Source organism: Corylus avellana, chromosome ca2, assembly GCF_901000735.1.
Source record: "Corylus avellana chromosome ca2, CavTom2PMs-1.0".
NCBI classification, from domain to species: Eukaryota; Viridiplantae; Streptophyta; class Magnoliopsida; order Fagales; family Betulaceae; genus Corylus; species Corylus avellana.
The window spans coordinates 17,824,178-17,837,267 of record NC_081542.1 but is presented as its reverse complement, the minus strand read 5'-3'; the positions used below and the strand labels follow the sequence as shown (position 1 = coordinate 17,837,267).

Genomic DNA, 13,090 nt, shown 5'->3' with positions numbered 1-13,090 from the left:
TCGGAGACCACTTTAAAATACTCATACGGGCCTCGGTCGTCGTGGACCCTAAGGTGTGTGTAAACGACAAGCCCTCCGGCCCTCTGTGACCAAAAAATGGAGAGAGAAGAAAAAAAGTCCACGCCTGTCAAATCTCAATCTCCCAAGTCTCGAGTTATGATGCACGCCCGTGTTTTTTAATATTAAAACACGTCCGTGTTTTTTAATATTAAAATAATACTTTTTAATATTATAATTAAAAAATTATATATTAAAAAATATTAAAAAATAATAAAAAAGCACGACCGTGTTCTCTCTATCATCACTTCCCAAGTCTCTATACAAGATTACCCTCAGTGTCTCTCTAAGAGTGATGATACAGAGAATCACGCCCGTGTTTTTTATTATTTTTTAATATTTTTTAATATATATTTTTTAATTATAATATTAAAATATATTATTTTAATATTAAAAAATATTAAAAAAACACGGGCGTGTGCACTCTCTATCATAACTCGTCTCTCTAAATGTATCCTATCCAAAGCCCTATTCTGCAGTTGAGAGCTGAGATAAGTGTTTTGAAGCATTTCCTGCTGTAACTAATCTCAATTGTCAATAGCCTTATGGCCTCTGCAGTCCCAATGCAAGTGGTGTATTGCCACACCACTCTCCCTTCTGTTTTCCAGGTTCTTTTTTTCTACTTTCCTTATTATTAATCAAAACCAGTCAACTTCATCCCAAGCGCGCTTTTGATTTTCAGCTACGTACGCTTTACTAAATCTTTGGCACTCTTAGCCGCGATTCTTTTTTGAGTGGTTCGTAGAGGCAATCAATTAATCTCGACATTCTGTTGTAAAGATTGTTGATACACATGCATGTCGCGCGCAACATGTTTGTTCAATTTTGTTCATGATATAATGCGCAACTGGGTTTCTTTTAACATACCTGGATTGCCCACCAACAATTGTTATTTATAGCTACTAATCACTACTTTCACTCATTCCGTGCTATGTTTGCCTTTTCAGGGGAGTCATAGCCAAAGCGTGTCTAATCTGCGTGTGCCGCATGTTATGTGGGGCTCTACAAGTTTGCGGTCAGGCTACTCCCAAGTTCCAAATTTAAGCTGTCCTTCAAGAGCACTCACATCGAGATCACGCTATGCCTCAAGTTTTTCAGTTATTAGACTTTCTAGAGCACCTTCAATCAAGTACCGGAGAATGGTGTGCAACTCAATGGCAAATGTAAATGTTCTCATTTAATCGCTGTGCTTTTGGTAATTCTTAATAAGAATTTCTATAGCCTGTCTTAAACAATGGAAGGCAGATTTTCCATCAATAGAAACCATAAATCTCATGATACTGACACAAGTACATTGTTTGCCACTGAAAATTTGTATCAGTATTACTTTCCTATTTCCAGCATGGTTACATTGTTGTTATATGTCATGGAATGGTTCCTGTAATCCTTGTAGCTATCTTGATTCTGGTGAATATGGTGGTTTCATTATCTTATATTGGTTATGTTATTTTAGGATCTTGAGCTGCAAGCCAAAGTGACAACCAAGTGCTTCTTTGATGTAGAAATCGGGCTTGAACCTGCAGGTAGGATTGTAATTGGCCTCTTTGGAGACGTGGTTCCAAAAACAGTTGAGAATTTCCGAGCCTTGTGCACAGGTAAGCTTTGTTCACACTAGTCGTAATTCTTTAGAGGCACTACTACTTTTTTTATTTTTGTTTTTGTTGTTGCTGTTGTTCTGATATAGATTGTATTATGGTTCACTTTAAAGATGAAATCGTAATAATCTTAATGCAGGAGAGAAAGGTTTTGGTTTCAAAGGATGTTCCTTTCACCGTATTATTAAAGATTTCATGATCCAGGGAGGGGACTTCACAGAAGGAGATGTTAGTTTTCTCTCTCTCTCTCTCTCTCTCTCTCTCTCTCTGTGGACCAGAGAGCTAGGTGCGTTAACACTAAGCCAAGAATTGTGGTGTTCACTGGCTGCAGGGAACTGGAGGAATCAGCATCTATGGTTCTAGATTTGAAGATGAGAACTTTACATGTATGTCTTACTATTCCTCAATGAGAGTATTGCGCTTTAATAATGAGGAGCATAGTAAAAGAAATTTTGTTCAGTTTTCTAGGAGGTATTTGAATGAACGGCAAGTATGGTACTGATATTCTGGCACTAATTTGCAGTGAAGCATGTTGGGCCTGGAGTTTTGAGCATGGCCAACGCTGGTCCTGATACCAATGGCAGCCAATTTTTCATTTGCACAGTGAAGGTGAGATAGCTGCTGTAATCATTTTCAATCTGTTTGACAGCATTTCTGAAATATCATTCTTTTCACTTTTAGAGCCATATTGGCCATCTAATCTCCCATGGGTATTTGCAAATATTACTTTCAGTAATCTTTGAATATTGAAATGTGTCTTTTGACCGCCTAGAAATGTTCTTTCCCCCCTAGTGGACATTCTCATGGCAGCGATAATGCGGTGTCATGGTTCTTCACAAATATAAGTATAAAGCCTGTTACAACTCAAAATATACTAAAATATCACCTCTTCCACCTATTCTTAGGAGATAAGGTGAGTTTTGGGTTCAAGTATAATGGTCCAAAGAAAGCATTAACCATATTTGTGCTATCAATGTAAAAGGATTAGTTGGTTTGGAGCTTCTCTATAATCACTTATTAAGGCTCAATTTCATCTAGTAAATACGTAATGTGGGACTTAGCACCCGTGAGTGTTTTAATAAACCATTCACTCTATATGGACTACTCATCTTCCTACTCATTCGTCGTCAAGGTTAATCATTGACATTTTTCTTCCTCAAGGCAAACCTAAAGGCATGATCCTTGCTTGTCAAAATACAACATGTCAGAAGTAGAGACCTTGAACAGATGACCTCAGATAAACAAACATTACACATGAATAGGAGACCAGAATGCTCAGGAACTTTCATTGAGTTTTATCTATTATCGTAGAACCGTGTTCGTTTCAGGTTGAAGGACCTCTGTCTTTTTTGTAAGCATATGTTTTCAGCACTGACTGTATCTAGCCCACGTACTTGCTTGTTTGTTAATCTCATGACATCAGCCAATACCTTGGTTTCACTGGTTAATTTAAGTAGTTATACCCTAATTTTGTGTTTGGTTAAGTGGTTCTCTATGGCTCAAACTCTTTATGGATAATGTTGTGAATTTGCTTTATGTAGACTCCCTGGTTGGACAATCGCCATGTTGTGTTCGGAAATGTTATTGAAGGAATTGATGTTGTGAGGAAACTGGAATCCCAGGAGACAAGCAGGTCAGATACTCCCCGTGTGCCGTGCAGAATCGTCAATTGCGGAGAGCTGCCCATAGATGGCTGACTGATCTGTTGATTCATTGTGCCCCTTGGTTTCTTTCTTTCTTTTTCCTAATTATCAGTTTAGTTTGCAAATGATTTAGCGAAAAATCCTGTAAGGGAGATACTTTGTATTTAGCTGAGGAAAATCTTGACGATTTTCAATAAGCTGGCGGTAGAGGAGCATGTATTATTAATTGGGTGGATCCATCCAAATACAAAATTGGCATGTATTGTCGTCAACAAGTTTGTGTCACATATATGAATTCATAGAGGCAGTTCAGAGACCATTCTGCAGTGACATCTGGGATAAGATTTTTTATTTTTTTTTGGAGATGAGCTATAATAAGCTTAACATAGGGGATTATATCATTATGCATTCACTTCATTTCACAATTGCGCATGAGAAGCAATTGTGCTACAAGCAGCGGTTGTTGCATCGTGGCCCAAGCCCACGTTCTGGACCTGGTCCAAACTCCGTGGATCGTATTGCAATTGGGCTGTATTTATTCTAAGAACTTCACGGATAGCCCGTTCAACAGCCGGAAGCTATTTTGGTCATAGTCCTAGTGATGTGGCAGTCTCTATGCCTTAGGATACTTTTTCTTCTGTGAAATCCCAACCGTTTAAACCTCGAAACCTCAATCAAATGGAGAAGATCCACTTACCGTTGAAGGAGTTTTCGCGTCTGTAGAGCTGTTTAGTTTGAAAAGAGAATTTGGTAGTAAAAGGCAGATGCAAAGGGCAAGGCGCAGAAGAATTTGGTAGTAAAAGGCAGATGCAAAGGGCAAGGTGCAGAAGAATCCTCTAAAACAAATTGCTGAAATAGTTAATTGTATGGGTTCGTTGAAGGAGGTAGATAGGCTCGTGAACGGGCTATCGTTAATCGCCAAGGAGTTGGTGAAACGTTCCCAAGCTCTGGAAGCCGCCAAGAATGGAGATCTCCAAAACCTAATCAAGAAAGTCATTGTATCCGCCACGGACCTCTCCGGCCTCACCAAGGGCAAGGTCCGCAGCCTTTCAAACGCGGGCTCCTCCAACCCCGATTCCGTCGTTCACTTCACAACCACCACCGGTAACGAGTCCTCCGAGGAGGCCACGCCTGTTACCTTTCAACAACAACAACAACCCTCATCATTCGATGCTAGCAATGATACCAATAACAATGTGAGGGAAGATGCATCTTCTTCTTCTTCTTCTTCTGCGGTGGAGAATTTGGATACTACGGATGGGTTTGGGTCGGTCAAAGAAGCTACGGAGGACAGGGGCATTAATGCCCAAGTGGAATTTAAGAGGAGGAAGCCCAGGGAGAGGAGAGTTCCTTCCACTCCATTTTCTAGAGCGCTGGGGTCGGTGCTCTTTCGATTCTATAGCCGCATGTATTATATACGGATGACATAACTTTTTTCGCTTATTAGAGTTCTTCAACCTTATTATTATTATCTTTTTAATAAGGTTTGCTGGTCTTGGAGCTGGCCTTGCGTGGGGAACCCTTCAGGAATCTACCAGGAGGCTTGTTTTTGGCGCGCCATCACAAAACAAGCAATCTGCGCTCTCTCCATTCATCTCCGAACAAAATGCAGAACGTCTAGCCCTTGCGCTTTGCAGAATGCGTGGAGCAGCGCTTAAAATAGGGCAGATGCTGAGTATACAGGACGAATCCCTCGTCCCTGCTCCGGTATTCTCATTCCTTTTTTCCTTTATATTTGTACTTCAGTTGCTTCTTTATTCACGAGAAGGTGTACTATTAAATGAAGAGGTTCATGGTCGATGATGATGATTCTTCTTTCTTACCAACTTTTGGGAATGATTTGCCGAGTGTCAGCATTTTTTAGCTGAAGCTCGGCTTGAAAACCATCCGATCCGATACGTTTTTTTAATTTTTCATATATTTTCATTAAACTGTAATCAAATAACTTCTCCGTTAGAGGGCTTTTGACTTGGCTGTGCTATAAAAATATATCATTTGAATTTAGTGGCTGAGCGCAGTGATTACTAAATGCCATCTTGCAAGGGATGACTGCCAGGTTCTATGGGAAGGATTTTACATCAATTGTCATAATTCTACTAAATATGAATCTGTTATCAAGCCTAGTAGAACTATACTAGGCTATGGGGGCTTTTCTAGGAAAATGGATTGTGCTCATTCTCATTTTCTTGGTTGTTGTATTTAATAGTGTTACATATGCTTGGAATACTGGGAAGGTTTATTTGTACTGATTAAGTCTTATTTTTGTGTGTGTGTGTGTGTGTCTTATGCTTCAGTATGTTTTTTTTGACATCTTTCAATTCCATGTAGATCTTGGCTGCTCTGGATATTGTCCGTCAAGGCGCAGATGTGATGCCAAGAAGCCAGCTCAACCAAGTTTTGGATGCTGAATTAGGTCCTGAATGGTCATCGAAGTTGATTAGTTTTGATTATGAACCAATTGCTGCTGCAAGCATAGGCCAGGTGATACGACAGCTTCATTGCTCAGTATTGTTTGTTCACTGGATGCTAGTCTTGTCAACCCCCCACCTGTATCCCAAGCCCATCCCTTTAGTCTTATCCTATCATCTTTGCTTTTGGAAAGAGAAAAGGAGTAATGATGGTAGATAATGGTATCAACAGATGTTGTCTGCTTCTATATTGTTCACAATTTTTCTTCTGTTGGTCTCATAGTTCTTAAACAATTTTAGGTGCACCGAGCTGTCACAAAGGCTGGTATTCAAGTGGCAATGAAAATTCAGTATCCTGGCGTTGCAGATAGCATTGAAAGTGACATAGAGAATGTCAAACTACTTTTAGATTATACAAACCTAATTCCAAAAGGACTTTATCTTGACAGGGCTATCAAGGTATGCATATGTATATGCATTCATGTATATATATATCAATGTATTGTATTGGTTAGCCTTAAACACCATATTCTTGAGCATGCAATCCCTGAGACACTCAAACAACTTAAAATTCTTTGCAAAGCCCAGTTATCTCCTCTTTTCCTGCTGACCTCATTCTTTCTCTAAGTTACCAGCAAAATTTATAGCATATCATTATTCTTTGATCTCCTACAACTTCCTGCCATTCTTCTACACCAGCTCTGAGTAAGGGTGTACACTCTTTTGCTACATTATTTGGACACTTAGTTCTGTACTGAATGATTCAGAATCAAGATTGGTTCACCAAGGATGGTGGCTGAAGCTTAGAAAGATGCTTGAAAATGCATGCTTATGTTCTTGGAGTTTTTGTAGGTGGCAAAAGAAGAATTATCTCGTGAATGTGACTATGAATTGGAGGCAGCAAATCAAAAACGCTTCCGTAATCTTATATCTGGCACAGAGGGGTTTTATGTTCCATTGGTTGTGGACAATCTTTCAAGAAAAAAAGTCTTAACTACTGAACTTGTTTCTGGTAATTATATCACATCTTTTATCATACTTTATCATTGCTACTCAATGGTCGAAACTCTGAGAAGTAAAAGGGCAATTTGCACAGTTGCGTTAAAACAAAAAGCTTCAGCATGAGCCACATGAAGAGCTGCTTATAAATTAAATTGCATAAACATGATTTGTGACTACAAGAAGTATGCATTTTCTTTCTTGTAAAATTCATCATGTTTTTCACCTTAAAAATCCTAGTCATGTATTACAGTTTTTTTTCCCATCTTGTATTCATTCTGCTAGCAAAAATGTCACATGCTTTGTTTATAAGCGAAAAGTCATGGGCGTAATTGTATGAAGAAATATGGGGAAGGAGGGAAGTGGAGTGGAGAAGTCAGTTTAATGGAGTTTTGTTGATGTCAGTTGATGTTATCCTTTTGCCAAACTATGTGTTTCACCTTCTGTTCAAATACATTGAATTTTATTTTATACAGTGATAAGGAAGGTGTTTTTAGCTATTTCATGAAGAGGCAGATTTTTTTTTTTAGAACACTCATGAAGAGGCAGATTGAAAACTTCTCCAATATCTTTATTAGTTGTAAAGACATTCATACTTATAGATCATCTGTTTTGGCCCAGAAAAAAAGAAAAAGAAAAAAAGGTCATCTATTTTGAGCTGATTTAAATCTAAACTAGACATGTGTAATATGCACCCAAATGCCAGTTAGAAGACATCTTGCTTCAATAGTTGTGACCATCAATAGAAATTGCTGTTGAGGAAGATTGGCATTTATTAAAAGTGTCAAAATATATAATAGCTTTAATCTCACTTTAAATTAATTGGCAGCTAGATTTCATGGAAGGCCCCACATGTTGAGCCAATATTTGATTTAATACAAAAAGGAAATAGCTTATATTTTAATTCATAAAACTCTGTAAATGTACAATCTTTTTAGTTTTTCTAATCAAATTTTGTCTTAGCTCTTTATATAATAAAAGCAGCTCAATAAGTGCAAATGGTGTTTTTTGCCGTGGTTCATATTGAAGATATTGAACAATTTTCTTCCTGGTTTCTCCTTCTTGTCTTCGATAAAGATAATCTTCTTTCCGGGAGATTGTATATTAATATGATGCCAACACAATCCGTTTTTATCGTTACTGGGGAAAAATAAGAAGCAAACAAAAGGATCTGTTTTGATCAATAGTGGAGTTTGAATACATGAGATTGACTTTCCCTTGTTACAGGAATTCCAATTGATAAAGTCGCCTTGCTAGACCAGGAGACTCGTAATTATATTGGGAAAAAGTTGCTGGAGCTCAGTTTGACGGAGTTATTTGTATATCGTTTCATGCAGGCATGTTCTTTTCTTTGCATATGATAAAGTATCTTTAACTCTTATGTGTTTATCATTCTTAACTTTTTTCTTGTATCCTGTCTGGTGTTTCTTTAACTATCTCCTATAGGCATCTATTTTACTTCACTTTAGGAATGGCTTGGGCATTTGCTATCAACTACTGAGGTTGTTCATAGCTGCAGTAGCTGATATAAGATGGTGCCTGAAACTGAAACTACCTTTCAAATTGTTTGGAGTTCTTGGATCAGATAATGTAATGTAAAAAAGTTTGAGGGGGTGAGGATAAAAACCTACTTGCGGTCATGACCCGTTGGAATGCTAAATTTGCAGCAGTGAAGTAACTAAAATGTATCTGAAATGCCCTAAGGCTTATTGTAGAAATTTTGATGTTCTCTTAGTAGTAGCTCAACTTGCAGAACAAATTGCTGATGATAATGTTCCAAGATAGAAATGCCCGTTTTTAATTATTTCATTCCGCTGATAGTTGGGTATGGATAACATGCTCTTTGCTTTAAGGAGCATGCTAAGTGTTAGAAAGAAAGGGACAAGTGTCTCTATGGTGAGTTGTTTATATTCCAGAATATTGTATTTGTTCCTGTATATCTATATAACAATGAATTGTGAGGGTCATACTCTATTTTGTGAAATACACTAATCTTGACATAGAATCAAAGTTTAGGAATCATAAAAATTAAAAATTAAAAAAAAATCTATCCCCCTATTTTGCCATTTTCTTTTTTGTGTTTTCTTTCCCCCTATCAGAAGTTGATGGTTGTGTGATCAACCTCATCCATATGGCTGTCAGTGGCTGTGAGTGATGGACAAGAAAAAGAAAAATATTTATTGCATCTGTGGTGGTTGCTGATGGTTTTCATGTGGTAGTGGTGCTGTGTGTGGAGTTTTTTTGTCATTTATGTTGTCTCTGGTGATCAGCCACATCTGGAGAAGTGATAGGTAGTGTCTTCAGTGGTGGCTGGTAATTGGTTGTTGTTGTTGTTGTTTTTTTTTTTTTTGATAAGTAAAGATATATTATCAAGGCGCAAAGGGGCGCAACCCTAGTACACAGGGAGTATACAAGAGAGCGACTAAGAGGAAGAAAAATTGTTGTTGTTGTTGTTGTCCCCATAGTGTGGTCATTTTGCATAGATTTCTTCCTTAGTGTTGTTTGTTCGTGTTCTTGTGGTGGTTGTCAGTGTAATTTGGTTGCTGACGGCAAATCTTTGGCCGGTTTGGAAGACAAAGGCCTGTTTGGTTACAAATACACGCTATCCCTACTCCGAAATAGGAATATCTCTTTGCTTACTTTAATCCTATGTCAGGTTTACTTTATTCCAGTTTTACCTTTGGGCCATCCCAGTATTTTCCTTCCTAAGTTCAAAGCCTGGTCCATACCTGAACCTTATTCATCTGGTCAAGCCCAAACCCAATAAAAAAATTGCAGGCCTATATCTGACCCGGTTGGAATATTTGGTTCCAGCTAGTTTCAGTCGGTTATAGTGATTCTCCAACTTGGTGGGTTTCTGACAAATTTTTTGACTGGTGACGGTGTTTTCCAACAAGTTTCAAGTGGTGTTAGTATTTTCTGGTGAATGTTTGACTAGCATTGGTGTTTTCCAGTGCGTTTTCAACTAGCGTTGATGGTTTCCAGTGAGTTGTGACTGGTGATGGTGTTTCTTGGTGAGTTTTTGACTGATGAAGGTAATTTCCACAAGTTTTGACTAGTGTTGGTATTTTCCAACAAGTTTTCGACTGATGTTGATATTTTTTTGACGACTTTCGACTGGCATTGGTATCTTTTGGCATGCTTCAGTCAAATTCATTGTTTGCCGGCAAGATTCTAGCTGGTTTCAATGTTTAGAGTTTTGACTAGTTCAGACATTATTCGGCCAGTTTTGTTGTGTTTCCGGCCAGTTCAGTTCGCTTTTTACTGATTCGATGGTTTTATGGCTGGTTTCTTGGTGTTCTGGGCAAATTCTTCTTGTTTTTTCTACCAATTTGATGGTATTTCAGCCTACAGACGAGTTTGTGTCAATAAGAGTTCATTTGTTACAAGTTGGGCTTATATGATATATAAGCTCCAGCTTGGAGGGGAGTGTTGGAAATAAAGGGACAAATGTCCCTATTCTAGAAGTCAGTTGAGGCGTCTCCTGTAAGTTGTCATATAGTGAGGCATTCGTATTCCAGAATTTTGTATTTGCTCCTATAAAGTTGATCAGAAATAGATCCAGTACCTCTCTATTTGTAAAATACACTAATCTTGACGCTAAGCATTGTGGTTTAGAAGTATAAGCAGAGTTTCTTGGAGTAACCAAGCTAGAGAAATGTTAAGATATGGCAGAGGCCTGGACTGGAGTGAAGTATTGTGTTTATATATTTGTCAATTTTCTTCACTCAGTTTCTTAGTAATATTAAGAGTTTCATTGACACTTCTGCTGAATTTCCCCCCTAACTACGGTCTAAGTTTGTCTTGCGTGTATTTTTGTTGATCTAGTGCAGACAGATCCTAATTGGAGTAATTTTTTGTATGATGAGGCAACAAAAGTAATTAATCTCATTGACTTTGGAGCAGCTCGGGACTACCCAAAAAGCTTTGTTGAGGACTACTTAAGAATGGTGAGTTCTCTTTGCTCTACTCTTGGTTTACTTTTTGATCTCAAATCTTTATCCATTTTCATCTTCTCTTGCATATGCCTTTATTGAGGTTCAAATTCTGAATTTTGGTCTCTCTCTCTCTCTGTCCTTCGAAAATTTATGTGGTTCACATTGATGACATTTTCTTTAATAATTAATCTATAGAGATGACATAGTACAAAGGGAGAAACATGAATGAGTATACAGGCACACTTGACCTCAATGAAGTCCATTGAAGCAAATGAAGCACTAAGCATTCTCTTCTCTTCTTTGAGACAGCAATGATGTCACTCAACTTTATTTGGTTGCATGTGTGTTTTTTTTTTTTTTTCTTTCCTGAATCTTGAGCAGCCCCATTTCGTTCAGATTAAGAGGATTTAGAATCTTTTTTCAACCAACTTAGTGTGTGTGTGTGTTTGTGTCTGCGCAAAGGCATGCATGTGTGTGTGTGCGTGCACATCAAAAAGCATATTATGAGATATTGATTTCAACTCACCTGCCCTGCTTTCTGGAACAGCCAAGTAGCTATAATTCAGTGTTCAATATTTCATTGGATCTACTTAAAAGTGGAATTTTCATAATTAACCACAATTTCCTAATAGCCAGAATATGACTCATAATTAATCATAAGGTCGTAATTAATAGGACATGTATTTAGTTGTCATAAAAATCTGGGTTTCTCACCCTCGATGACAAGGCCGTTTTCAAGGGCCTGTGGAAGCTGTGAATGGTCCACCATGGTTGTGTTGAGTTTAAAGTAAAATTAATAAGAGAGGTTGATGTGGGCTATGAATATTTTTTACCAGGGATTGTGGCAGGCCACTCTAGCGCCCCAACTAGGCTCTGAGGAATTTTGCACTAATTTGTAGTGGGCCGAGTGAGGTTGACAGGCGGTCATACAATAACTTCAGACCTTGATTGATTACAATATAATCCATGAAGTTAAGGCTAGATAGATGGATTAATGCTGCTGGTTCTAATTTCTAACATTTATGGTGGTCTGCCTTGAGGTTATGATAATGTGAGATGTCAAACTTAAGTTGGAAGCATGATCAGTTTAGCTAACAGTTTAAATAGTAGACCTTTTTTCCTGCTGAGCTCCATTTCCGTTTATGTATGTTTGATCAGGTAATTGCATGTGCAAACGGTGATAGGGATGCAGTCATTGAGATGTCAATAAGACTTGGGTTCCTCACAGGAATGGAGTCAGAGATAATGCTAGATGCCCATGTTCAAGCTGGTTTTGTTGTGGGATTGCCTTTCTCGAAGCCCGGTGGGTATGACTTTCGGTCCACCAACATTACTCAAAGCGCCTCAAACCTTGGGGCTACAATGCTTAAGCATAGGCTGACGCCGCCACCTGATGAAGCCTACAGTCTTCATCGGAAGCTTTCAGGTGCATTTTTGGCCTGCATCAAGCTTGGGGCCGTTGTACCATGTAGGGAATTATTACTTCAAGTTTATGAGCATTATCAATTTGGTGAAGAAGATGGTGAGATCTTGTCAAGTGGCTCAAGTTCTTCATAGGCTTATAACTTCTTTTTTTATCTTTTCAAATTTATATGTAATAATTATTGGATGCAATTATGCTTTGGCGAGCATCCTGAAATATTTGTTTTTGTCTCTCAAGAAATGGAGAGAGAGAGAGAGAGAGAGAGAGAGAGTAGTTTACCTCGTTGGGAAAAAATCAAACTAGAATTGAGCCGGACAAGACGTTTAAAATACTTGTCAATCATATATGAGGAAAAAAGTTAGAAAGTATACTATACGTGGGATCCATCAACATATTATTATACATGGGATCGTGATTGTTTTGACTGTACTCAACAAATTTCGAGTTGGAAAATATATTGAAAGATTTGTGTTCTTTTATAGTACTTAAGAAATATTCTTGTCACTCTTCGCTTCAAAAAGGATTTTTATGCAAGGGTTTCAAGAAAAGTGTTTCTTGAATCGAGTTGAAAGTGCTGATGAACTCATGATTTTTTTCTTGACATGGATGAACTCATGATTGACTCTAGACTTATAGCTTATTTGGAAACTTTTTGCTCCCCATAGCCTTAAGGGCTTGAATTTGAACAGAGCTTTGATGATTGAACATTTTGAAATTTTTGGGAGCCTTTGTGGAGTTTCTGCTTTTATTTAGCGCCCTTAGTGAAACATGGTCAATTGTATTTACTATATTATAGTAAATTTAGGACTTGCAGCGGTTAGACAATTGTCTCTAGTTTTATTTATTTTGTTAGTAATATTATTTAGTAAACTGTTATATAAATAAAAATGATGTGACAGTAAAAATTGATTTAAGTGAGTAACTTCAGATTGGAAAATTATTTGTCTTCCATTCGAGGGTCTCCAAGTAACATGTGACACTGACAATTAATGATTGACTTGGAATATGATTTTCTGAAGAATATTCA

The 13,090-nt window shown here is 37.8% G+C and overlaps 2 protein-coding genes across 2 annotated transcripts; both read left to right on the top strand.

Annotated features, from left to right (window-relative positions):
* The first annotated feature begins 508 nt into the window (after nt 1-508).
* On the top strand, nt 509-3,623 carry LOC132168565 (peptidyl-prolyl cis-trans isomerase A1-like). The gene is made up of 7 exons (XM_059579565.1): nt 509-665; nt 1,005-1,220; nt 1,511-1,652; nt 1,792-1,880; nt 1,984-2,038; nt 2,176-2,261; nt 3,194-3,623. Exons 1-7 carry the CDS (start codon nt 603-605, stop codon nt 3,347-3,349), a joined length of 807 nt encoding a protein of 268 aa, XP_059435548.1. The 5' UTR covers nt 509-602; the 3' UTR covers nt 3,350-3,623.
* Nucleotides 3,624-3,904: 281 nt separating this feature from the next.
* Nucleotides 3,905-12,547, top strand: LOC132168564 (protein ABC transporter 1, mitochondrial). The gene is made up of 8 exons (XM_059579564.1): nt 3,905-4,673; nt 4,780-5,002; nt 5,624-5,776; nt 6,004-6,162; nt 6,556-6,715; nt 7,930-8,039; nt 10,536-10,652; nt 11,799-12,547. The coding sequence occupies exons 1-8, from the start codon at nt 4,162-4,164 to the stop codon at nt 12,195-12,197; spliced, it is 1,833 nt and encodes a 610-aa protein (XP_059435547.1). The 5' UTR covers nt 3,905-4,161; the 3' UTR covers nt 12,198-12,547.
* The last annotated feature ends 543 nt before the right edge of the window (nt 12,548-13,090 follow it).

What these genes read in the sequence shown, in the direction of transcription:
- LOC132168564 (XM_059579564.1), top strand. Translation starts at nt 4,162, where the DNA reads ATGGGTTCGTTGAAGGAGGTAGATAGGCTCGTGAACGGGCTATCGTTA. An exon ending in CTGCTGCAAGCATAGGCCAG is followed by an intron (nt 5,777 to 6,003) that starts GTGATACGACAG and finishes AAACAATTTTAG; the next exon opens with GTGCACCGAGCTGTCACAAA. An exon ending in AACTACTGAACTTGTTTCTG is followed by an intron (nt 6,716 to 7,929) that starts GTAATTATATCA and finishes CCCTTGTTACAG; the next exon opens with GAATTCCAATTGATAAAGTC.
- LOC132168565 (XM_059579565.1), top strand. Translation starts at nt 603, where the DNA reads ATGGCCTCTGCAGTCCCAATGCAAGTGGTGTATTGCCACACCACTCTC. An exon ending in TGTGCAACTCAATGGCAAAT is followed by an intron (nt 1,221 to 1,510) that starts GTAAATGTTCTC and finishes ATGTTATTTTAG; the next exon opens with GATCTTGAGCTGCAAGCCAA. An exon ending in TTTTCATTTGCACAGTGAAG is followed by an intron (nt 2,262 to 3,193) that starts GTGAGATAGCTG and finishes TGCTTTATGTAG; the next exon opens with ACTCCCTGGTTGGACAATCG.